The 25375-nt window shown below is 42.6% G+C and overlaps 2 protein-coding genes across 9 annotated transcripts; both read right to left on the reverse strand.

The window, feature by feature from the left end:
• Positions 1–219: 219 nt before the first annotated feature.
• On the reverse strand, positions 220–21793 carry LOC106588800 (hyccin). Of its 8 annotated transcripts, none has more exons than XM_014178237.3 (13): positions 21607–21793; positions 17588–17672; positions 15882–15983; positions 15479–15661; positions 15101–15181; positions 14825–14940; positions 14585–14680; positions 12549–12665; positions 9467–9554; positions 9101–9207; positions 6065–6123; positions 3572–3871; positions 2585–2823 (listed from the first exon to the last, which is right to left on the reverse strand). In XM_014178237.3, the coding sequence occupies exons 2-12, from the start codon at positions 17636–17638 to the stop codon at positions 3591–3593; spliced, it is 1281 nt and encodes a 426-aa protein (XP_014033712.1). In that variant the 5' UTR covers positions 17639–17672; positions 21607–21793; the 3' UTR covers positions 2585–2823; positions 3572–3590. The 8 variants fall into 8 exon arrangements, 7 of the variants coding, with proteins under 7 accessions (XP_014033709.1, XP_082826322.1, XP_014033710.1 ...); XM_014178238.3 differs by having other exon boundaries at positions 2684–2823; positions 3557–3871; XR_006762451.2 differs by having other exon boundaries at positions 2688–2823; positions 3244–3871.
• Positions 21794–23307: 1514 nt separating this feature from the next.
• Positions 23308–25352, reverse strand: LOC106588788 (uncharacterized). The gene is made up of 4 exons (XM_014178213.3): positions 25124–25352; positions 24669–24747; positions 24380–24589; positions 23308–24058 (listed from the first exon to the last, which is right to left on the reverse strand). The coding sequence occupies exons 1-4, from the start codon at positions 25175–25177 to the stop codon at positions 23667–23669; spliced, it is 735 nt and encodes a 244-aa protein (XP_014033688.1). The 5' UTR covers positions 25178–25352; the 3' UTR covers positions 23308–23666.
• Between the last annotated feature and the right edge of the window lie 23 nt (positions 25353–25375).

A 25375-nucleotide genomic window follows, 5' to 3' on the forward strand; every position in this document is an offset into this window, starting at 1 on the left:
ATGTTAGGATGATTGTTTTTGCGTTTACTCTCCTTGTGTTCTCACAAGGACGGTAAATCAAGGAAAATTGAGACAAGTGGGAAGAGGACAAAGGCTATTTTAGGGTTAGAATTATGTTTAGGTTAAGGAAACTCGGATTTTGAATGGGAATAAATTATTTGGTCCTCACAAGGAGAGTAAAATAAATGTGTATGATGAAGAACAGGGTCAGACATATAGTGAAATATAGAACGATTTTATTCTCAGAGTAGCTCTAGCAGAGCATTATCTTCAGACAGAAAGGCCAAACCAACAACTGAAGTCCAACAACAATATGTACAGATTCATGACATTCCATAAAGCAACAGAATACAGAAACATGATTGTTATTGTTCCACCGTATGAATATAAAACAGATCTAGAACACTGACAGACTGATAGAACACTGGTTCTAGAACAAAGGTTCCAGTAGGGCAGACGTTATTCTGCATTCAGATGTCCAGTAGCACATGACCTACACCCAACACTCTTCTCTCCATCTGCACCACAGTGAACTTCATTGCCACCAAATGGAGTGTGACTGTCGTGCAATCATGAACTTAAAATGTTCCGCCAGTCAGCAGTGCACCTCTCCTCAAAGGGAGCGTGTTCTTTATGTCTGTATCCTCAATTTCCATTACGTTATAAAGCAGGTGATGATAAACCAGAGAACAGACAAACAGTCAAGTTCATGTTAACATAAAAAATATATATATATAAGTAAAAAAAAAAAAAAAAAAATCAACCAATCACTCAAAGATCAACCAAACACAACATTACTGTACTGACACTTGAGTGTAAAGGGATTGGAGGAGAGGACAGTTTATAGGCCTAATCCCAAAACAACTCCTATAAACCTATTCCCATCTTGTATAAGCATACCAATATTCCCTAGCCCCTATACCCACTACTCCTAGGGGTGTGTTCGGTTTGGTGGTGGTGTGGGCGTCAGGCACGTATCGTGCAGGTTTGGGTTGGATTCTTCTTGTGCTTTAACACTGAGGAGATTCAATACGGCTCGAACAACAACTGTCTCTCCCTCCCTCTCGTAGGAAAATACCACATTTATAACCACTGTCTGCCGTACATAGAACACCACAGTTAAAGGTAGACGCAGCAATATGACATCAGCATCGACAACGGGGTGACTTCCCGCTTATGCATATCAATACTGTAAGCAGGTAGGCGCCTCACTGCTTTTGATATATTGTTGCATCTATATTTAAAAACCCAAGTCTCTCAGTCATAGGAAAATTCCAGTTTACATCATACAAACAGTTTATACATGATCATAAACTTCACAAACCCACCCCCGATCAATTTATTGATCAGAAACATAAATGACCCCAATCAGCTTGTTTGTTGATCAAACCAGGGAGAAAATAACCACAGAAAGATAAATATTGATTCTAGTAGGATGACATCATCAATCAATACTTTTCACATGTAAACACAAAAGACTTTAATGATTCTTTTTGGTTTCTATCATTTTTGTGGTCTGTCATTTATTCATTTTGTGGAATGCAGAATTATTCAGACTGGATGAATAAATATTTGCTATGGCAACGGGCGTGTGGAGGTCACATTGTGTTAGGGTTCATTCAACCCCTAGTCACTAGGGCCTAGTGCATGATGAGTAAGGAGAGGGGAAAGAGAGGGCATCTGGAAAAAAAGAGTTTCACTAGAGACTGTAGTTATTTCATTTTATTTTTGGGAGTATCACACCTTGTTCATTGCAGCAATCAGCAACCTTTATTCTAAAAACAGTCGCTAACGCTTGATTGCATTCACACTCACATGCAAGCTCTCACACACACACACACGCAAGCTCACAAACACCGTACTTGCCCGGTGTTGGGGGCGTGGTCTGGAGGGATGTACAGAAAGCCAAACAGGACAAACAAGAGTCTTAAATACTCCATTTCCAAACCCTCTCAGAAAACAGTCTGCAGATCTGTCTGGTGGTTCTGTAGTTCCAGGGTGGAGGGATGGACACAGGCTCCCTGCTCTCACACCAGGCTCTCACTTTGGAGAGAGAGGAAGGGAAGGAGAGAAGCCGGTTTCTAGAGGGGGCAGGTGTCTTACTGAAGAAGAAGAGAAGGAGATGAAGAATGGTATGGATAGGAAAGAAAGGGGGATGGTGAGGAAAGGAGGGGGATAAGAGGGAATGGGTTCATGAATTTGTGTTCCAGTCCTCCTGGCAGGCTGGGAGTACAGGTCACAGGTACAGGGGCATGGGGTTAGAGGGTTGAGATGGGGTGAGAGCTCAAGAGTTAGAGGTCAGGGTTCACAGGTCGCTCCTAAAGTGCACGCTGATGCTGGGCGAGCGCTGGTTGTGGTTGGGGGTGGGGCTTAGATAGCCTAACTCCTCCTCCTGCAGGCTGCCACTGCATGTATAGCGGCCAGGCTCTGGGTTGCCACGGTTACCCCCGGTGTTGTTTCCCTCAAAGGAGCGGGAGAACACAGCGCTGGCCGTACGCGATAGGCTGCTCAGTGCGCTATGGCTCGGTCCCTTGGGCACCGATTGGCTGGATGTCAGCGTCAGACGTTTGATTGACAGATCCAGGTTCTCGCCCAGGGTCTGCCCCACTGGAGGACAAGCCTCCTTCTCCTTATGCGACCATCCGCCTAGATGCCACTTCCTGCTTCCTGTCTTGGCCCCTCCCACCCCAGGGGTAACGCTGTTGTTGATAGTGATGGTAGGTGGAGTCAGTGAGTCCGGGCCAGCCCCTCCTGTAGGCCACACCCCTTCGTCCACTTCAGAGATGTCCATCAACTCGTCCGGGGAACCCAAATCCACTGCGTCTAGAGAGATAGAAAGAGAGAGGGGTTAGTTATCGTTAAATGACAGACAGAATAGTAGAGCAGGACAGTGGGCTGGTGCTGACCCTGGTAGTGAGTAAAGACACCCATTTACATGGTTGCCATTCAGCTGTACTACAGTTAGTGGTGCTACGATCAGTTAACTTATCAAGTATCAACAGTTAGTAGTTATCTGAGAACAGCAACAGGCAGAGGTCTGGACAGCAGGAGTTGTAGAAAGCAACACACATGCCAACCAACCAAACAAACCACAAAACACACGACTAACAACTCACATCTGACTGCAATCTACTATCTTATACCAGCAGACAGACAGATAGGCAGGCAGGTCCTTCAGACACACTGAACTGATATACATACTGAAATTAAAACAAAATAAATACTGGGGAAGAGACTAATCACCAATCCAGAGCTGCCTATTCTCCTCAGCTGCTGCAACTAACCAATCAGGAGAAAGCAGTCTGTCTCCCCCGGCAACCCAGGGATGTGTTGGAGCTAGTCGTTTTAGAGACCAAAATACCTCCACCCCCCGCCACACACACACACACACACACACAGAGAGAGAGAGAGAAATGGATGGAGTGAGTGATGAGGAGGAAGGGATCTCTCAAACTGAGTAAATCGGAGGACATGTCAGGAGGCAACGCAGTGCGGCGAAAGTTAGTCAGCCAACCAATCAACCGTCATGCTTAGAGAAGACCACGCCTCCACACACTGTTACTTAGGTTACCCCGGGGATGGGGAGTGTCTTAGTACTGGGCCCTTCCTGCAGAGGAGGGCCCAGAACTCTCGTCCACCAATCGCCTCACAGACTTCTGCCTCCTGACCTCCTGACCCCTAGGACTGGGGTCGTGGGTGGGGCTGACCTCTGAGGCTGACCCCAGCGGCTCAGGATCGGACTGGGTTAAAGGTCGGGGGTCGCGGGGTCGTAGAGAGTCTCCGTTGGGCATCGTCACACTGATCTCTGGGATGGATGACCCTTGACCTCCAGGGGTCGCCGGGTCACCATCTACACTGACCTCCTGGGACTCTGGGGTCATGGAGATGGAGACAGATATAAAACACACACGAAGACAGATAAGAGACACACACAGACAGTAAAATAAATGTGATGGCAAAAAAAAAAATCCTAGACAAAATCATGATGATCACACAGTATACAGAATATAGTGACACTGCACATACAGACAGTGACAATGTACAGTTGAAGTCTGAAGTTTACATACACTTAGTCATTAAAACTCGTTTTTCAACCACTCCACAAATTTCTTGTTAACAAACTATAGTTTGGGCAAGTCGGTCAGGACTTTGAGCATGATACATTTTCCAATAATTGTTTACAGATAGATTATTTCACTGTATCACAATTCCAGTGGGTCAGAAGTTTACATACACTGAGTTGACTGTGCCTTTAAACAGCTTGGAAAATTCCAGAAAATTATGTCAGGCTTTAGATAAGCTAATTGACATCATTTGAGTCAATTGGAGGTGTATCTATGGATGTATTTCAAGGCCTACCTTCAAACTCAGTGCCTCTTTGCTTGACATCATGGGAAAATCAAAATAGATCAGCCAAGACCTCAGAAAAACAAAAATGTAAACCTCCACAAGTCTGGTTCATCCTTGGGAGCAATTTCCAAACACCTGAAGGTACCACGTTCATCTGTACAAACAATAGTATGCAAGTATAAACTCCATGGAACCACGCAGCCGTCATACCGCTCAGGAAGGAGACGCGTTCTGTCTCCTAGAGATGAACATACTTTGGTGCGAAAAGTGCAAATCAATCCCAGAACAACAGCAAAGGACCTTGTGAAGATGCTGGAGGAAACGGGTACAAAGTATCTATATCCACAGTAAAACGAGTCCTATATCGACATAACCTGAAAGGCCCCTCAGCAAGGAAGAAGCCATTGCTCCAAAACGGCCCAAAAAAGCCAGACTACGGTTTGCAACTGCACATGGGGACAAAGATTGTACTTTTTGGAGAAATGTCCTCTGGTCTGATGAAACAAAAATAGAACTGTTTGGCCATAATGACCATTGTTATGTTTGGAGGAAAAAGGGGAACGCTTGCAAGCTGAAGAACACCATCCCAACCTTGAAGCACGGGGGTGGTAGCATCATGTTGTGGTGGTGCTTTGCTGCAGGAGGGGGATGGTGCACTTCACAATATAGATGGCATCATGAGGTCGGAACATTTTGTGGATATATTGAAGCAATATCTCAAGACATCAGTCAGGAAGTTAAAACATGGTTACAAATGGGTCTTCCAAATGGACAACGTCCCCAAGCGACTTCCAAAGTTGTGGCAAAATGGCTTAAGGACACCAAAGTCAAGGTATTGGAGTGGCCATCACAAAGCCCTGACCTCAATCCTATAGAAAATGTGTGGGCAGAACTGAAAAAGCGTGTGCGAGCAAGGAGGCCTACAAACCTGACTCCGTTACACTAGTTCTGTCAGGAGGAATGGGCCAAAATTCACCCAACTTATTGTGGGAAGCTTGTGGAAGGCCACCCGAAACGTTTGACCCAAGATAAACAATTTAAAGGCAATGCTACCAAATACTAATTGAGTGTATGTAAACTTCTGACCCACTGGGAATGTGATGAAAGAAATAAAAGCTGAAATAAATCACTCTCTACTATTATTCTGACATTTCACATTCTTAAAATAAAGTGTTGATCTAACTGACCTAAGACAGGGAATTTTTACTAGGATTAAATGTCAGGAATTGTGAAAAACTGAGTTGAAATATATTTGGCTAAGGTGTATGTAAACTTGACTTCAACTGTACATGCATGTATAATAATGCATACAGTAAACTATTAAAACAGACGAGGCAGTGATCATGTATAGACAGTAAACATTAAACGTAATAACATGTCTAGGTAACATGTACAGACAGTGATAATGTCTAGGTAACATGTACAGACAGTGATAATGTATAGAGAAGACAGATGAGCAGAGCTGTAGTGAATGATAAGAAGCTAAATAAACGTCCTGATGTGGATAACCCATGGCATGCTGAACTCCGGTAGAGAGTAGTCAGTAGAGATGGGTGAGCGGAAGGGTCTGGAACTGAGAACCTCTTATTGCAGACAGACAGCCTAATGTCTATAATCACTAGACTAGCTACAGATAATAGGCCAGATACCCTCACTGACTCTAAGTTAGCGTTTCTAAACCCACTCTCTGTCTGTCTGTGTGAGTGAGCCTTACCATGTCGTTTCCAGCGGTGTCCTCTGATAGAGAGTGACGTGACCGCATTCCGTGAAATCCTACAGGAGGGAATTCACATTCAATTATTAGTAGTTCAAAAGAGGTAAACAGGAAAATCAATATAAAATGCAGTCTATCAAAATCGTCACCATCCATCAAAAAACAATATTTATGTTTACAAATCAAGATCTTATGTTCACATTGAACTGTTATTGAGTGCAATGTGAAAATCCAAAAGACAATTTTCCACTAAAAAAAATAACAACGATCAATCTATGAACCTATAACTATAGCTCAAAATGGATACTGTATTTTATTTATTTTGCTCCTTTGCACCCCAGTATCTCTACTTGCATACTCATCTTCTGCACATCACTCTAGTGTTTAATTCCTATATTGTAATTATTTTGCCACTATGGCCTATTTATTGTCTTACCTCCCTTATCCTACTTCATTTGCGCACACTGTATATAGCCTTTTTCTATTACAGTCAATAATACATGTTTGTTTATTCCATGTGCAACTCTGTGTTGTTTGTGTTGAACTGCTTTGCTTTATCTTGGCCAGGTCGCAGTTGTAAATGAGAACTTGTTCTCAACTGACCTACCTGGTTAAATAAATAAAAATGTACCTAGAGGAAGTATACTGTATGTATGGATAGATGGATAGATAGATATATACAGTGCCTTCAGAAAGTATTCACATCCCTTGACGTATTCCACAGTTGTGTTAGTCGGAATTTAAAATGGATTAAATAGAAGGAAAAAAAAATGTCTCTCTGACCTACACACAATAACCCCATCATGTCAAAGTGGAATTATGCTTTTCAAAATTCTTACAAATGAATTAAAAATGAAAGCTGAAATGTTTTGAGTCAATAAGTCTCCAACCTCTTTGTTATGGCAAGCCAATAAGTTCAGGAGTAAAAATGTGTTTAACAAGTCACATAATAAGTTGCATGGACTGAGTGCACTAATAGTGCTTAACATGATTTGTTAATGACTACCTCATCTCTGTACCCACACATACAGATAATTGTAAGGTCCTGGAGTTGAGCAGTGCATTTCAAACACAGATTCAACCACAAAGACCAGGGTGGTTTTCCAATGTCTCACAAAGGCATCCTATTGGTAGATGGGTAAAAATTAAAAAAGCAAAAAGCAGACATTGAATATCCCTTTGAGCATGTTGAAGTTATTAATTACACTTTGGATATATAAATATACCAGTCACTACAAAAATACTGTACAGGCCGTCCTTCCTAACTCAGTTGCCGGAGAGGAAGGGAACCGCTCAGGGATTTCACCATGAGGCCAATGGTGACTTTAAAATAGTTAGAGAGTTTAATGGCTGTGATAGAAGAAAACTGAGAATGGCTCAACATTGTAGTTACTCCACAGTACTAACCTAATTCCCAGAGGGAAAAGGAAGCATGTACTGACTAAAAATATTCCAAAACATGCATCCTGTTTACAACGAGGCACTAAAGTAATACTGCAAAAAATGTGACAAAGCAATTAACTTTTTGTCCTGAAAACAAAGTGTTATGTTTGGGGCAAATCCAAGACAACACATTATTGAGTACCACTTTCCATATTTTTAAGAATAGTGGTGGCTGCATCATGTTATTGGTTTGCTTGTAATCATTAAGGACTAGGGAGTTTTTCAGCATAAAAAAAAGAAACAGAATGGGGCTAAGGACAGGCAGAATCCTAGAGGAAAACCTGGTTCAGTCTGCTTTCCACCAGGCACAGAGATTAATTCACCTTTCAGCAGGACAATAACCTACAACACAAGGCCAAATCTACACTGGAGTTGCTTACCAAGAAGACAGTGAATGTTCCTGAGTGGCTGATTTACAGTTTTGACTTAAATCTACTTTAAAAATCTATGGCAAGACCTGAAAATGACTGTCTAGCAATGATCAACAACCAATTTGACAGAGCTTGAAGAATTTTGAAAAGAATAATGGACAAATGTTGCACAATCCAGGTGTGGAAAGCTCTTAAAGACTTACCCAGAAAGACTCATAGCTGTAATCGCTGCCAAAGGTGTTTCTACAAATGATTGACTCAGAGGTGTGAATACTTACGTACACTGAACAAAAATATAAAAACACAACAAGTGTTGGTCCCATGTCTTATGAGCTGAAATAAAAATAACATTTGTTTACATCCCTGTTAGTGAGCATTTCCTTTGCCAAGATAATTAATCCACTTGACTGGTGTGGCATGTCAAGAAGTTGCTTAAACAGCATGATCATTACACAGGTGTACCTTGTGCTGGGGACAATAAAAGTCCTCTATAAAATGTACAGTTTTGTCAAACAACACAATGCCACAGATGTCTCTAGTTTTGAGGGAGAGTGCAATTGGAATGCTGACTGCAGGAATGTCCACCAGAGCTGTTGCCTGAGAATGTAATGTTTTGTAGTACATCCAACTAGCCTCACAACCACAGACTACGTGTATGGCGTCGTGTGGGTGAGTGGTTTGCTGATGTCAACATTGTGAACAAAGTGCCCCATGGTGGCGGTGGAGTTACGGTATGGGACAGCATAAGCTATGGACAACAAACACAATTGCATTTTATTGATGGCAATTTTAATGCACAGAGATACCGTGACAAGATCCTGAGGCCCATTTATTTTTTATGTATCTGTGACCAACAGATGCATATCTGTATTCCCAGTCATGTGTAATGCATGGAGTCCAGCCTAATTTATTTATTTCAACTTACCGATTTCCTTATATGAACTGTAACTCAGTAAAATATTGTAATCTCTTGCATGTTGCGTTTATATTTTTGTTCAGTATAAACTAGATATCTGTATTTCACTTTCACCCCCAAAAAATAAAACTTTTTCATTATGTGATATTGTGTGTAGATGCGTGAGAAAAATAAACAATTTAATCCATTTTGAAGGCAGGCTGTAACACAACAAATGTGGAACAAGTCAAGGGGTATGAATACTTTCTGAAGGCACTGTACATACCTGGAGGAAGTATACTGTGTAGATAGAGAGTACATACGTACCTAGAGGAAGTAGGAGTGATCTCCACCTGAATGCTGCGAGCGCCTTCTTTACTAGCGCCAGACTTTAGCGCTGCACACTGTTGGGACGACTTGATGGCATTACCCACCTAAATAACACACAATGTTAAGTACTGACAACAACCACAGGACGCTCTGTGTGTGTGTGTGTGTGTGTGTCTACAGTACTGTTGAAGAACCGCTGCCTGCGGTTTGATGAAGCAGCCTTCAGGATTACAGATTACCATCTCAATGTTTTAACACTGTGGGATTACAGGCACCACACGCACACCCTCTGGCGACATGACATGGGAGAGGTCGGTGTCCTGGCACACACCTGTGTGCGTTTGTGTATGTGATGTCACCCACCAGTAGAGCTTCAGGGTACAGTTCTAGCTGAGCTCGGTACAGAACATCATCCAGCGCCTTGGAACCCAGGTCCATCTCCCCATTACACCTGGAACACACAAACTAATCAACCCTCTCGTTCAAAGGTTTTTTTTTTTTCAACCTTTATTTAACCAGGTAGGCCAGTTGAGAACAAGTTCTCATTTACAACTGCAACCTGGCCAAGATAAAGCAAAGCAGTGTGACACAAACAACACAGAGCTACACATGGAATAAACAAGCGTACAGTCAATAACACAATACAAAAAGTCTATATACATACAGTGTGTGCAAATGGCGTGAGGTGGTAAGGCAATAAATAGGCCATAGTGTCAAAGTAATTACAATTTAGCAGATTAACACTGGAGTGATAGATGTGCAGATGATGTGCAAGTAGAAATACTGGTGTGCAAAAGAGCAAAAATGTAAAAAAAAAAAACAATATGGGGATGAGGTAGGTAGATTGGGTGGGCTATTTACAGATGGGCTTTGTGCAGCTGCAGTGATCGGTAAGCTGCTCTTACAGCCGATGCTTAAAGTTAGTGAGGGAAATATAAGTCTCCAACTTCAGTGATTTTTGCAATTCGTTCCAGTCATTGGCAGCAGAGAACTGGAAGGAAAGGCGGCCAAAGCAGGTGTTGGCTTCGGGGATGACCAGTGAAATATACTTGCTGGAGCGCCTGCTACGGGGTGGGTGTTGTTATGGTGACCAGTGAGCTGAGATAAGGCGGGGCTTTACCTAGCAAAGAGTTATAGATGACCTGGAGCCAGTGGGTCTGGTGACAAATATGTAGCGAGGGCCAGCCAACGAGAGCGTACAAGTCGCAGTGGTGGGTAGTGTATGGGGCTTTGGTGACAAAAAGGATGGCACTGTGATAGCAAATTGGATGAAGTCTGAGTAGAGTGTTGGAGGCTATTTTGTAAATGACATCGCCGAAGTCGAGGATTGGTAGGATAGTCAGTTTTACGAGGGTATGTTTTAGAGGTCGACCGATTAATCGGAATGGGCGATTAATTAGGGCCGATTTCAAGTTTTCATAACAATTGGAAATCGTTATTTTTTTTAACCTTTATTTAATAACTGGGAAAGTCAGTTAAGAACACATTCTTATTTTCAATGACGGTCTAGGAACAGTGGGTAATTGCCTTGTTCAGGGGCAGAACGACAGATTTTTACCTTGTCAGCTCGGGGATTCAATCTTGCAACCTTACGGTTACATTTACATTACATTTTAGTCATTTAGCAGACGCTCTTATCCAGAGCGACTTACAGTAGTGAATGCATACATTTCATACATAATTTTTTTTTTTTCTGTGCTGGCCCCCCGTGGGAATCAAACCCACAACCCTGGTGTTGCAAACACCATGCTCTACCAACTGAGCTACAGGGAAGGCTAACTAGTCCAACGCTCTAACCACCTGCTTTACATTGCACTCCACGAGGAGCCTGCCTGTTACGCAAATGCAGTAAGAAGCCAAGGTAAGTTGCTAGCTAGCATTAAACTTATCTTATAAAAAACAATCAATCAATCATAATCACTAGTTAACTACACATGGTTGATGATATTACTAGTTTATCTAGCCTGTCCTGCGTTGCATATAATCGCTTAGGTACACGTTGCTCCAACCATAAACATCAATGCCTTTCTTAAAATCAATACACAAATGTATATTTTTAAACCTGCATATTTAGTTAATATTGCCTGCTAACATGAATTTATTTTAACTAGGGAAAATGTGTCACTTCTCTTGCAAACAGTCAGGGTATATGCAGCAGTTTGGACCGCCTGGCTCGTTGCGAACTAATTTGCCAGAATTTTACGTAATTATGACATAACATTGAAGGTTGTGCAATGTAACAGGAATATTTAGACTTAGGGATGCCACCCGTTAGATAAAATACGGAACGGTTCCCTATTTCACCGACAGAAAAAACTTTTTGTTTTCGAGATGATAGTTTCCGGATTCGACCATATTAATGACCTAAGGATCGTATTTCTGTGTGTTAAAATTAATAATAATTAATTATTATTATTATTATTATTATTATTATTATTATTATTATTATTATTATAATAATAATAATAATATAGAGCAGTCTGACTGAGTGATGGTTGGCACCAGCAGGCTCGTAAGCAGTGATTGAAACAGCACTTTCGTGTGTTTGCCAGCAGCCCTTCGCAATGCATTGCGCTGTTTATGACTTCAAGCCTGTCAACTCCCAAGATTAGGCTGGTGTAACCGATGTGAAATGGCTAGCTAGTTAGCGGGTGTGCGCTAATAGCGTTTCAAACGTCACTCGCTCTGAGACTTGGAGTAGTTGTTCCCCTTGCTCTACATGGGTAACGCTGCTTCGAGGGTGGCTGTTGTCGATGTGTTCCTGGTTTGAGCCCAGGTAGGAGCGAGGAGAGGGACGGAAGCTATACTGTTACACTGGCAATACTAAAGTGCCTAGAAGAACATCCAATAGTCAAAGGTATATGAAATACAAATCGTATAGAGAGAAGTAGTCCTATAATTCCTATAATAAATACAACCTAAAACTTCTTACCTGGGAATATTGAAGACTCATGTTAAAAGGAACCACCAGCTTTCATATGTTCTCATGTTCTGAGCAAGGCACTTAAACGTTAGCTTTCTTACATGGCACATAATGCACTTTTACTTTCTTCTCCAACACTTTGTTTTTGCATTATTTAAACCAAATTGAACATGTTTCATTATTTATTTGAGGCTAAATTGATTTTATTGATGTATTATACTAAGTTAAAATAAGTGTTCATTCAGTATTGTTGTAATTGTCATTATTACAAATAAAATAATAAAGACAATTATTTTAAAAAATCCTAAAAATATATATTTTTAAAGGCCGATTAATCGGTATCGGGTTTTTTTGGGCCTCCAATAATCGGTATCGGCGTTGAAAAATCATAATCGGTCGACCTCTAGTATGTTTGGCAGCGTGAGTGAAGCAGGCTGGTTTCATGGTTAGAGGTTAGGGATAGTGTGTGTGTGTGTGTGTGTGTGTGTGTGTGTGTGTGTGTGTGTGTGTGTGTGTTCTCACAGTGCGTAATGTATCCCAGTGATGAGTTGGACCAGGAACTCAGAGGTGACGGTCAGACGAGAGCTGATGCCTTTATACCTCCTTAGCTGTTGCCGCGGGTAACCACAGATACACACCCTGTAGACCAATCACACAACAGAGAACACCATAATTCAACCAATCACAGTACAGAGAATACAGCCACCAACCAGAACACAAATGGCATGCTTTGAGAATTTCTTCATAAAAGACCAGTAGGATTTGAAAAATCCATGCCATTCGTCCCACTGTAGCTCAGTTGGTAGAGCATGGCGCTTGCAACGCCAGGGTTGTGGGTTCGATTCCCACGGGGGGCCAGTATTTAAAAATGTATGCACTCTACTGTAAGTCGCTCTGGATAAGACTAAATGACTAAAATGTAATGTAAATGTAAAGCCATCCATAATATACTGTTGTGTTTCTTCAAGCAGCCAGATTCCTCTAGATCAGTGGTTCCCAAACTTTTTATAGTCCCATACCCCTTCAAACATTCAACCTCCAGCTGCACTGTGAGAAAAACACACACACACTCCCTCTAGCACCAGGGTCAGCGCGCTCTCAAAGGTTTTTTTTTGCCATCATTGTAAGCCTGCCACACACAACACTACATTTATTACACATAAGAATGAGTGTGAGTTTGTCACAACCCGGCTCGTGGGAAGTGACAAAGAGCTCTTATAGGACCAGGGCACAAATAATAATAATACAATAACCAATAATTTTGCTCTTTATTTAACTTACAGATAAAACCTTATTTGTTCATCAAAAATTGTGAATAAATCACCACAGGTTAATGAGAAAGGTGTGCTTGAAAGGATTCACATAACTCTGCAATGTTGGGTTGTATTGGAGAGAGTCTCAGTCTTAAATCATTTTCCACACACCGTCTGTGCCTGCATTTAGTTTTCATGCTAGTGAGGGCCGAGAATCCACTCTCACATAGGTACGTGGTTGCAAATTGCATCAGTGTCTTAACAGCACATTAGTTAGCCAGCACATTGAATATAGTTGTGGAGAGTAGCTGTAATCCTAGATTCAGATCATTCAGGTGAGAAAAAACATCCCCCAGATAGGCCAGTCGTGTGAGAAACTCGTCATCATGCAAGCGGTCAGACAAGTGAAAATGATGGTCAGTAAAGAAAACTTTAAGCGCGTCTCTCAATTTAAAAAAACGTGTCAATACTTTGCCCCTTGATAACCAGCGCACTTCTGTATGTTGTAAAAGCATTACATGGTCACTGCCCATATCATTGCATAGTGCAGAAAATACACAACAGTTCAGGGGCCTTGCTTTAACAAAGTTAACCATTTTCACTGTAGTGTCCAAAACTTCTTTCAAGCTGTCAGGCATTCCCTTGGCAGCAAGAGCCTCTCAGTGGATGCTGCAGCGTACCCAAGTGGCATCAGGAGCAACTGCTTGCACGCGCGTTACCACTCCTCTATATCTCCCTGTCATGGCGTTTGCGCCATCAGTACAGATACCAACATAAGTAGCAGATACGTTTGGCTACATACGGGCTGTTAATGAAATTCCCACAAGAGAGTAACGGTTAATGTGATTGGATGTTCATTATTAGGCTACCTGTATTTGACATTGTGTTGTTATTTTTGCTGAACACTAGATAGTTTCATTTTGTCAGTGAAACGAGGCTACTCGGGTGACAAAATTTAAAAAAAAAACTCAACCAAACGTGAATCACATTTTTATTTGGCGCACCCCCGATGGCATTGAACGTAACCCAGTTTTGGAATACCTGCTCTAAGGCAAAGAGTAGAACAGCAGTGAGCTGATCACCTGTCTGTCTCTCTTTAGCTCAGTGTTCATCACACTAATGATCAACCACTGCCAGCAGATTAACAACTCCTCAGACAGAGACCTCGTGTGTGTGTGTGTGTGTGTGTGTCCTAGGCTCTGAGGGAAAGTGGTAGTATCTTGGCCCAGTTCTCCGCTAAAGTCTTTAAGAGGATCAAATAAGCGGATGCTGGCAGGGGAGCCTGTGTGTGTGTGTGTGTGTTACCTGGAGCTGAGCTGGCAGAGGGACTGCAGAGATGAGGAGGTCATGTAGCTGAGAGCTGCATTGTAACACAGCAGCAGGAAGGTCAGCACCTCGAACCTACACACACACACACACACACACACACACACACACACAGGAACGGTAACATAAACCAAGATCTTAAACACTTCAGCCAAATTGCCATTAAACAAATATATCACACTGCAGCCCAGCTCCAATTCAACCATAACTCTGTCTGACCTGTTCTGAGCCGTGAAGGTTTCTCTCTGTAGGTGAGGCCCGCTGTACACCACTCTACGCAGCCCGTGATTAGCTAGAGCCCCTTCCGTCAACGCCAGGGAGCCAATGGTGGAGGGCTGGGGGAAGGGTTTATTCATATTACTAACTTGATCTATAAAAAGTTATTTAAAGATGGTAATGGATTATAAACTCTTTCATCTAGGGAGGATTTAAGTTAGCCAACTCCATCCATATACCATGTTCATCAAGAAAGACTAACTTAAAAGGTGTACTTACCTCATGGTAGACTGAGGGTTTGGAGAGGGAGGGGACAGTGAAAGAAAGGACTTTACTCTGTCCATCCTTATCTACAATCTCCTACAGAGAGAAAGACAGAGAGAGAATATCAGTGTGTGGGCGAGGGAAATAAAAGCTATTTTAAAGAGTACACCTTAAAGTGTCTGTCTGTCAGTCAATGTCAGGATGAGTAATAGCTGGGACAGGATGCTGAATGACAGCTGACCTACTCTGCTATTCTGAGACAGACAGAGAGCGACAGAGAGAGAGAAAAATCCCTAATTGCTAAGCCCCCCACACCCTCCTGAAAGTGTGTGTGTTAGACGTGTGTGTGTGTGTGTGTGTGTGTGTGTGTGTGTGTGTGTGTGTATGTCTCACCAGATTATATATCCCCAGTAGCAGTGCCTCTATACAGCCGGAGGTATGTGGGTCCCTGGCTGCAGACGGAGCCAGGAGGAGGGACCAGAGCAGCTCAGGGAGGAACTGGAGAACAAACCGCTGCAGCCGTGGCTCTCCACTACGATAGAACTCAAACAACTGGTGACACACTGGCTCCAACAACTAGAAGAGAGACAGAGGAGAGGGTTTGAGGGAGATTTCACTTTTTGAAGTTTTAGCTTAGTTCTGTTAAATACCTAGATTGTTAGTGTTTCATTAGCTGGATATGTAGCAAAGTCCAGAAGCTCCGGGCGAGCATTTTTGCAGAATGTAGCAATGCTAGTGGAAACGGATTGTACCAGTGCATGCATTAACGTTGTGTGTGTGTGTGTGTAGTACGTACATCACTGTAGTTCTCCCTGATGACTTTGTAGAGTGCTGGGACCAGGGAGCCTTTCTCCTTCAGAGACGCTGCGTAGCTGGACACTGCACTGTCAGGGAGGGTCTATAAACAATCATACAGATCAACACTCTGTACCCGGAGCAACCTTGAAATAACAGGTAACTATGTGTGTACTAAGCCCACACATCTACGCTTGTGTGTGTGCTGACAGACAGAGATACAGTGAATACTGATGAGGTGACAGTGACACTGGCTCTCCCCTAACACACATACACAAACACACCAGGGTTTCTGTAGGAAAATGTGGCGTCAGACAGCAGAATTTAATTAATTTTCTTGACCCATATTCATTGGGTGCATAACCCACTAGGGCGTCCACCCACGGTGTTCAGAATGACAGAAATCACACTTAGATTATGGTAATGCATCTTAACAGAACATGCAACGGCGTGCTTCCTTCTTACCGAATTCTGAGGCATACTTTGAAGATGTACTTTTCCTCAGCCAACAAGACGAGTAACGAACAGCAAAATCACAAGCCTATCCCCCATAGTATAAAAGTTGACCTATTCTATTGGTCAGCTTGTCGTTCTGTGCGAGAAAGAAATAGCCTATTCCAAACAGATTCTAGGACAGTTGTGGGACGATAGATCCCAAAATTCACACAACTAGTAGGCCTACACCAAAACATCTTTAAAAAGAGGCTGAAGCAACAGATCAGAACATTTAGCATAAAAATGTTGATAAATTATTATTTCTTCACAGTATAAGCTCATCAATGCACACAAGGCAGAATGCTAAGCGTGAATGTTTGTTGCATAATGCAATTAGCGGGAAAACAGTTGTCAAAAGCACACCACACGTCAGCAGTTTCATATGACAGATGGAAATATCATTTAGAAATGTCAAAAAATGGGAGATCTAAAGATGCAACTAGCATTGGTTGCTAATATGACAAGGATGGAAGTTTGGCCACTGGACAATGAAAGAAAGTTGATTTGAAAACCAATAGCTACTGGTTTCAATGGCATATGGAAGTTTTTATAAAATACTTTTGGCTAGGCTACTTTGAAGCAAGGTAAGACATGCCTCATAATATTACGTAAAATGTTCAGGTTTCAAACCATTAAGAATGTGTTTTCAAAATGCATACTGCCTCCAGCTCATTGTAAAGCGGTGTGCGATGGACTAAAGCATGCCTATCATTGTCTATGTACTTGAATGGCGAATGGGAAGCAAGCTTCAATTACCAGTTGAGAAATAAAAAAAGTATATATTTTTAATCGTAGACATCAAAACTGTTTTAAAGACGCGATGGCATTTGCTATTGTTGTGTAATGATTGGGCTTATAAAAGCATGCTTTACCCCATTAGCAACGAACGAGCTGTGTGATGAGCTGTAGCAGCAGCTCTCGCGCTGTATGACAGATTTTCCTCTCATATACAGGCTCTGTATCCGTTTGCTGTTCGTGTGATAATTAAGACACGTAATGACCAACGAAAATACACACGCACCAATTTAATTCCACAAAATTATGCAAATTAACCTAGAGACCGATAGATTGGTCAAATGCATTTCCAGCGACTGGTATTTCCATCATTGAATAGGCTAAAAGTAATTATTTTTCTATGGTATTTTTAGCCGGTGACAATTTTATTTATGGGTTTGGGGGGGGGAAGCTTAAACCTGACTGACAGACACACACCTTAAACTCTGACAGCCACTCCTCCACCACTCCTTGGTCCATAGCCAACATCTTCCCTCATCTGCTGCTGTGGACACACCTCTACCTGGGAAGCAAAGAGACACTGCTGTAAATACACTCACAAACTAAGACAGACACACAATACAGAATCCATCTCTCTTTCCCCTCACTCTCCCGCAGTTACAGCGTCACACAATCTCTGCTGTTTCTCACCTCTCTCACTATCAACAGCACTCTCCCTCGCTCTCTCCTTATGTTACTTCAGGCTCTCCCGCAGTTACATAAGAGTGTGTGTGAGAAAGGGAGGAAAACAGTGCTAAGCCCCCACTCCCCCATCCGTTTCTCCATCCCTCCCCCTCATGGACTTGATATGTTTGTTCAAGACAATGAAGTCTTGAACACAGCACGACATCTGTGTGGTGTGTGTGTGATGTCACAAACACAACACATTGGTCTGGTTCCACGAGACTACACACACACAAAGTCACACAGCTCCTCGCATGGTATAAACAGAGCTAGATGAATCATGAAAATATCATCCATCTACAGTGTGTTTCCATGAGCTCAGATCTGGCCTACTAGACTAGAAGACATAATGACCAAACGTTGAACATGGTACCGGGGGATCACCGAGCTAAAGCAGCATGTAAAGTGTTGCTCCCATGTTTCATGAGCTGAAATAAATTAGCACAGAAATGTTCCATACACACAAAAAGCTTATTTCTCTCAAATGTTGTGCACAAATTTGTTTACATCCCTGTTAGTGAGCATTTCCCGTTTGCCAAGATAAATCCATCCACTTGACAGGTGTAGCATATCAAGAAGCTGATTAAACAGCATGATCATTACAATGTGCAGTTTTGTCACAACACAGATGTCTCAAGTTAAAGGAGCGTGCAATTGGCATATTGACTGGAGGAATGTCCACCAGAGCTGTTGTCAAATAATTTCATGTTAATCTCTCTACCATAAGCCGCCTCCAATGTCACTTTAGCAGTATGTCCAACCGACCTCACAACCACAGACCATGTGAATGGCGTCGTGTGGGGGAGCCGTTTGCTGATGTAAACGTTGTAAACAAACAGAGTGCCCCATGGTGGTCGTGGGGTTATGGTTATGGAGAGGACAATGAACACAATTGCATTTTACCAATGGAAATTTGAATGCACAAAAATACTGTAACGAAATCCTGAGGCCCATTGTGAGGCCCATTTTCTATGACAACAGATGCATATCTGTATTCCCAGTCATGTGAAATCCATAGATTAGGGCTTAATACATTTATTTAAATTGACCGATTTCCTCATTATGAACTGTAACTCAGTACAAATCTTTAAAATTGTTGCATTTTGCGTTTATATTTTTGTTAGTATAGGTGGAGACACAGTGGAGTGTTGCGAGGCGGCTGGTCAATATTGCCCAACACCAAACAGGAACGTGGGCGGGTGTGTGTGTGTGTGTGTGTGGGCGTGTGTGTGTGTATTCTAATATTCACCTCCATGTTTCACAAAACCTGTTTCAGAGAGCCTGCCAACCGGTTATAACTGCAATCACAAAGACTCCATTCACGGTCTCACACACACTGACCTCTAGGTTCCTACCACAGAGCTTAAAACAGGCAGCCTCTCCTCATAATCCTCTCTATTTAAACAACACATTCCTCTGCTAGTTTACACTTCTAATCCTCTGTGTGTGTGTGTGTGTGTGTGTGTGTGTGTGTGTGTGTGTGTGTGTGTGTGTGTGTGGTTCGAGTGGTACAGTAAGCCCAAACAAGAGTAGCAGCCAAACAACCTTTAACATCAATAGGCCAGCCACACACACTCCAGGTGGATGCTAGCTCCACAGTAGTAGTTTCTTCTCCATCTATCAATCACAGTACCAATACCATCAAACACAGCCTAATCAGAAACAAGCTAACAGACAGCACAGCCAATCACATACTCTTACACTGGCTAACAAGCTCATTTGAATCAACGTTATTACACAACACACTACTTACTGCGGTGTCAGCAAGAGATCTTTTATCCAAGACTGTATACCAACGCACACAGAACAGACACCCACCCACCCCTCCTAGACAACTCAGTCACTATGACATCTCTTTCCAATACATAGACCTACTCACACTATGATGCGTCCCAATTCTCTGTCCTTTCAAAGAATGCACTCCTCCCCACGCACTTAAAAACAATGGGTTGGTGTAAGCAAGGGCTAGACGTGTTCAAAGCAAGTTTCCACCATATTTCTTATACCAGTCTTATTCCTTATGAATCAAGGAAGTGAACAAGTAAAAAATGGATAGGGGAAGCCAAGGGCTGCTCTGGCATGTTATCAGACCGGAGCAAAAGCCAGGAAGTGAATGGACCAATCAGAACACCCTGTTTTGGAGAGCTTGGAAGAAAGAAGGAAGAGCTGCCCGAGCCGCTTTTTCCTGTGTTACAGGGGAAAACACACACGGCAGTCATATAATTGTGCCATGCCCTAGAGGAAACATTGGCGAGAAAGAGCGCGAGAAAGAAAGAGCGCTGTAGCCCAAATGAGGTGAAGGAATGTCCTGAAATTAGTCTACATTATCCTCATACTCACTCACACGAATACACACACAATCCTAGCAGATCTGCCTCTTCTTTGGAAATAATGCCCCTGCTTTGCTAACCTCTTACTTCCTCTCCTCATCGCTCAATCACCCGATTCTGCAGAATCCGCCCCCCCCCCCCCCCCCTTCCCTGCAGTAGTTTCTCTGCCAGCAGCAGTAGTGTGCCTAATTCTTATTAGTAGCTGTGTGTGTGTGGTCTGATAGCTGTGGGTTCTGAGAGAGAAAGCAGACAGGCTGGAATCCTCTTATAGCAGCCTACACTCCTGTTCTCTCTCCCTCTCGCTCTCTTCATCCCCCTCTGTCTCAGGTAACTATAGGCTCGGCCCTGATCATAGTTACAGAGAGCTCTCTCCTCATACTGCTGTTTGGCAAACTGTCCTATCATTCTGTATAGCAGACGGACTGTGTGCGTGCGTGTGTACCATCCTACAGAGGTTCCACTGCATTAGAGCATTGTTTCTCGCCAGTCTCTAGGGCTTTACTGAGGAAAGCTGTGTCACATGTCAGCTATTGCAAAAATCTGAACAATGCATTACTCAACCTGCCCGACAGTCAGGGGAGCGAGCGCGCACACACACAAATCCTGTGTTTCATTATCAATGTTGCTGTTACACACACACACACACGTGTGTGTGTGTGTGTGTGTGTAACAGCAACATTGATAATGAAACACAGGATTTTAATCAAACATTCTTGACAGAGCGAACAACTGACTAAAGACTCAGCATAGGGAACACACCCACACCTATGTCTATGTGGTGTCCACCACTGATCGATCCTACAGGACTATTGATCAGCGTACTGCCACAATATCCACCGGCAGAAACCCTAAGTAGTAGATAGACCATCACTATAAACATCATCCTTGTCATCATCATTTAGCTACATCATGTGGAGACTAAACCACTGACTGACTGAAAACGGTACTACTTGAAATTAGACTAGGGGTACTTGCTAGCTAACCAGAAGACGAGCTGAGGGACAACCTTTTGACAGCCTTCTGGCTAAGGAAGCTAGCTACCTGTCCTGGGCTTGTCAGGCCAATGACAGTTAAACCTGCTAGCTAGCTTGCTGGCCAACGTAGTGACGGAACTACGTTAGCTGCTAATTGTGAGAGTTTCACTTCACGCCTGTCAGTTGGCTAGCTAGATGCTAGCTGGCAAGATCCTTCACCTTTCACACAACTTCGCAAGTCTGGTCTACAGCTATACACAAGCTCGCTACATACAAACTGTAGTTATTTAACTATTATCGCAAACTACTTTGTGTGAGGTCGCTTGCAGCAGATCTAGCTAATTTATATGCTTCTGAGCTCGACATAATCTCTAACCGAATCTGCCAGGTTTCAAACTGAAGATGTGCATGCAGAAAGCGCTCTCCAAGAAGACGAACTAGCTGGCTGGAAAGTTGTTTGTTTACTTACTATCATGCTACCTCGAGATTTCCTTTGTCTCCAAGTCCTCTATTGTTCCGTCCGAGGAAATAGGTAGATATCAATTAGTCCATAAAGACACTAGCAAGCTAAATCATTAATCAACATCAAAACCTCCATTTTCATTTACTCCCACCACTCGCCAACACTAAAGTGAACTCGAGAAGGACTAATTCAGAAGGGCAGGCCTGTAAGCCAATGGTTAAGCAGTATAAAAAGTAAGAACCGCGCCTCCAGAAATAGCGACCAATTAAATTTGGTGTAGGGGCGGGGCATAATCATTTTCACAAATAGGGTAGATTGTCGCTGTCATCGCTGTTTGACAGTCCGGTCATAGTTATATGATTTATGACCTTTGTGTTTTAGCTATCATAGCTTATAGTTGTAACTTTTAAATGAAACTTTGATATGTGATTTTAAAAGGGAAAGTATACTATGTTCCATATCAAATAAAATAAATATGTATTTGTCACATGCGCCGAATACAACAGGTGTAGACTTTACAGTGAAATGCTTCCTTACAACCCGTTAACCAACAATGCAGTTTTAAGAAAAATACAAAAAAAAGTAAGAGATAAGAAAAACAAACAATTAAGGAGCAGCAGGAAATAACAATAGCGGGGCTATATACAGTAGGTACCGGTTCAGAGTCAATGTGTCAATTTGCGGGGAACCGGTGTCGAGGTAATTGAGGATAATACCAGAGAGTAGCAGCTTTGTTGTCAACTCTTTAAATGGTATGTATTTATAATATGCTGGATTATAAATTGTATGTACATGGTTACTGCAGGGTCCATTATATAAAAATGTTATGGTAGGTCTGTAATAATAATTATAAACTGGGTGGTTCGAGCCCTGAATGCTGATTGGCTGACAGCCGTGCTATAGCAGACCATATACAAAACATTTATTTTTACTGCTCTAATTACATCGTGGATTTGTGATATATGGGATACCACGGCTAAGGGCTGTGTCCAGGCACTCCATGTTGCGTCGTCGGCGGGTAGCCTAGTGGTTAAGAGCGTTGTGTCAGGGTCACTGGTTTGAATCCCCAAGCCAACTAGGTGAAACATCTGCTGATGTGCCCTTGGCCAAGGTATTTAACCCTAATTGCTCATGTAAATCATTCTGGATAACAGCGTCTGCTAAATGACTAAAATGAAAGAGCAGCCCTTAGCTGTGGTATGGGCCTTATTGCTTAATTATATAAGGTTGACATAATAATTAACCAGGGAAAGGCCTGTCTGCCAGTCTCAGTATGAGGTGCATAGCTAATGGCCATGCAAAGGTTATGGATGCAGAGAAACAGTAGGCCTTCAGATAATTGCAGTACTTAACATTTGAGCTAATACATTATGTAAGTTATTGACTGGCATGTCCTAGTCCACACTACAGCAGCAACATACCAGTAGCAAATATCTTTCTCCCATCCTCTCATCTCCCTTTTTTCCCTCTCTTAACACACACACACACACACACACACATCTCTCTCGCTCTCTACCACCCCTAACCCCCCACACAGTCTCTCCTTCCTTCTCCCTATCCCTTCCTCCATCCCCTTCTCCTGCTGCGGGGTCCTGTCAGTACCAGTAAGAAGTCTCTGCGTGCTAAGTGGTTGTGATGTGTGGAATAAAAATGTTAAATACTCAGCTATGTCACTCAAACATATTCATTCAAAACTTAAGACACTAACAAGTTTGCAGTTTTAATTTGTTATAAAATACAATAACATACAGTATTAACATAGAAAAAACACTAACATGATCTCTAACATTGACAGTGGTTTAATCAACACAGTGTTTGATTAGATTAGGATTTAGATGAGGAATTCCTGTCCAGAATACATTAGGATATATCACAGCTAATTTCTCTAACATGTTTATAGACATACTCACTATATAATACTGAAATACTATCTAGTGTGTTGTGTAACAGTGTAGGTCTATAGTGTGCTTTTACATGATAGTAAAAATAGCCTAAATTAATTCCCATAAGATTTAAATGTGACATTTATAAATTCAGTGTTACCAGAGTGTGTCTGTATGTGTGTGTCAGGCCAGCCCTGCTATCTGTGCGGCCTCAGTTTGGATCTCTCTAGCCTGCTGGCAGTACCCTAGCGAAAGCTCCCTCACCCTTCTCACTTCCTGCATGGTCTCAATCAGGTTCTCCTCCAGCCTACAGTGGTCCTGATGAGTTGGTGCCACCTCCCTGACCTGCTCCGCCATTCGCTCCCCCCGACTAAGCAGCCAGTCTATCAGCACCTGGAGCTTGGTCCCGGCAGCGACTATTGCTATGGCGCCCTGGGAAAAGCCCCTGAGCTCATCCTGAGCCAACCGGAGTAGGCGAGGCAGAGACTTTTCTCCCTCATCCACAGACCTCAGCGGAACCACAGAGAGAGAGAAGTCATACCCCTTTATCATCACGGTTACCCTGTAGCTGTCCTCTGGAGCGAGAGAGAGAGAGAAAGAAAGAAAGATTTAAAAAAGTTATATGGCTTTATCTGTAGCAGGAGTGAGAGGGGTAAAAAGAGGACAGGAAGAAGTATCTTTTCAAAATAGATGTTTAGCTCAACGAAACTAACCTGGTTAAATGAAGGTTCAATAAAAGAGAGAGAAATAAATAGAAAGGAAGGGCATGGCTCTGTTATGCCTGTGTGTGTGTGTGTGTGTGTGTGTGTGTGTGTGTGTGTGTGTGTGTGTGTGTGTGTGTGTGTGTGTGTGTGTGTGTGTGTGTGTGTGTGTGTGTGTGTGTGTGTGTGTCTCACTGTACTCCTCCTTGATCTTCCTCACACACTCGGTCAGAGTCAGGGTGCTGTCATTGTTACAGTTGTAAGTGCGGCGGAGAGATATGATGCGTTCCTTCATGACATTATAGCTCTCATGCTGCTGGTTGAACGTTTCGGTCACATCAGAGAACCGCTGGTCCAAGTCCTTCACACCCACACGCTTCGGGACCAACTGACCACTCCGACTCACTGAAACACACACACAAACACACAGTCAATAACACACACATACACACTTGTAATATGATGGTAATATGTGTGATTGAACCTGTGGGTGCTGGTCGAGGCTGTCTGGCCGACACTGGCTTCTCTGATTCTGGAAGCTTGGGGTGCAGTAGGGGCTGTCTCTGTAACACACACGTTCCACTATGTGTGAATGAGGTATCAGGCGGGTTATACTAATCCGATCAATGTCTAATACTGTAACAACATACCTATTCTATTCTGTAGTCCGTGTTTCACTCAGTTGGTAATATTGTGGCATAACACTTCCTGAACCAGAAACATGTATGTTGTGTGTTGTCATACATGCAATGACCTATTGGCTTAACATTATATGTTTTTAAACAAGCCTATTTGAAAGTAGCCTGAGTGATTATAATGTGCTTGTATGTATCTTATTCCACAAATGCCTCCCTCGGATAAAAGAATGTGGTTGTACTTGTTACTGTAAACACACCCAGACAATAAATCATGTTTCTTTCCTGTTCCCATATACAGTACCTCGTCGGTGTCTTCAGAAGGAAAAACACAGCGGCAACAAAATAGCACAGACATTGCGGCTGAAATAAATGATTTCGAGACCCGACAGTTAATCCCCGCAATCAATCTCTCGTTATTGTTAGTCACAGAATTTATTTTTCTCTCTCGTTTTCCAGGTCAATCCACCACTGCCCTGCATTCCTGGTGACGTCATCTGTCATGGGACTTGCGGGAAAGTTTTGTAGCTGTACTACAATAGATAGGACAGGTGCA

This window comes from Salmo salar, chromosome 27 (assembly GCF_965601325.2).
Source record: "Salmo salar chromosome 27, fSalSal1, whole genome shotgun sequence".
NCBI classification, from domain to species: domain Eukaryota; kingdom Metazoa; phylum Chordata; class Actinopteri; order Salmoniformes; family Salmonidae; genus Salmo; species Salmo salar.

Coding starts and splice junctions, on each gene's coding strand:
- LOC106588800 (XM_014178234.3), bottom strand. CDS start 17,638: ATGTTGGCTATGGACCAAGGAGTGGTGGAGGAGTGGCTGTCAGAGTTT. Junction 15,662..15,881: donor TCAGGGAGAACTACAGTGAT/GTACGTACTACA, acceptor TCTCTCTTCTAG/TTGTTGGAGCCAGTGTGTCA. Junction 14,681..14,824: donor ACCTTCACGGCTCAGAACAG/GTCAGACAGAGT, acceptor GTGTGTGTGTAG/GTTCGAGGTGCTGACCTTCC.
- LOC106588788 (XM_014178213.3), bottom strand. CDS start 25,177: ATGTCTGTGCTATTTTGTTGCCGCTGTGTTTTTCCTTCTGAAGACACC. Junction 24,590..24,668: donor GCCTCGACCAGCACCCACAG/GTTCAATCACAC, acceptor TGTGTGTTTCAG/TGAGTCGGAGTGGTCAGTTG. Junction 24,059..24,379: donor GAAGATCAAGGAGGAGTACA/GTGAGACACACA, acceptor CTCTCGCTCCAG/AGGACAGCTACAGGGTAACC.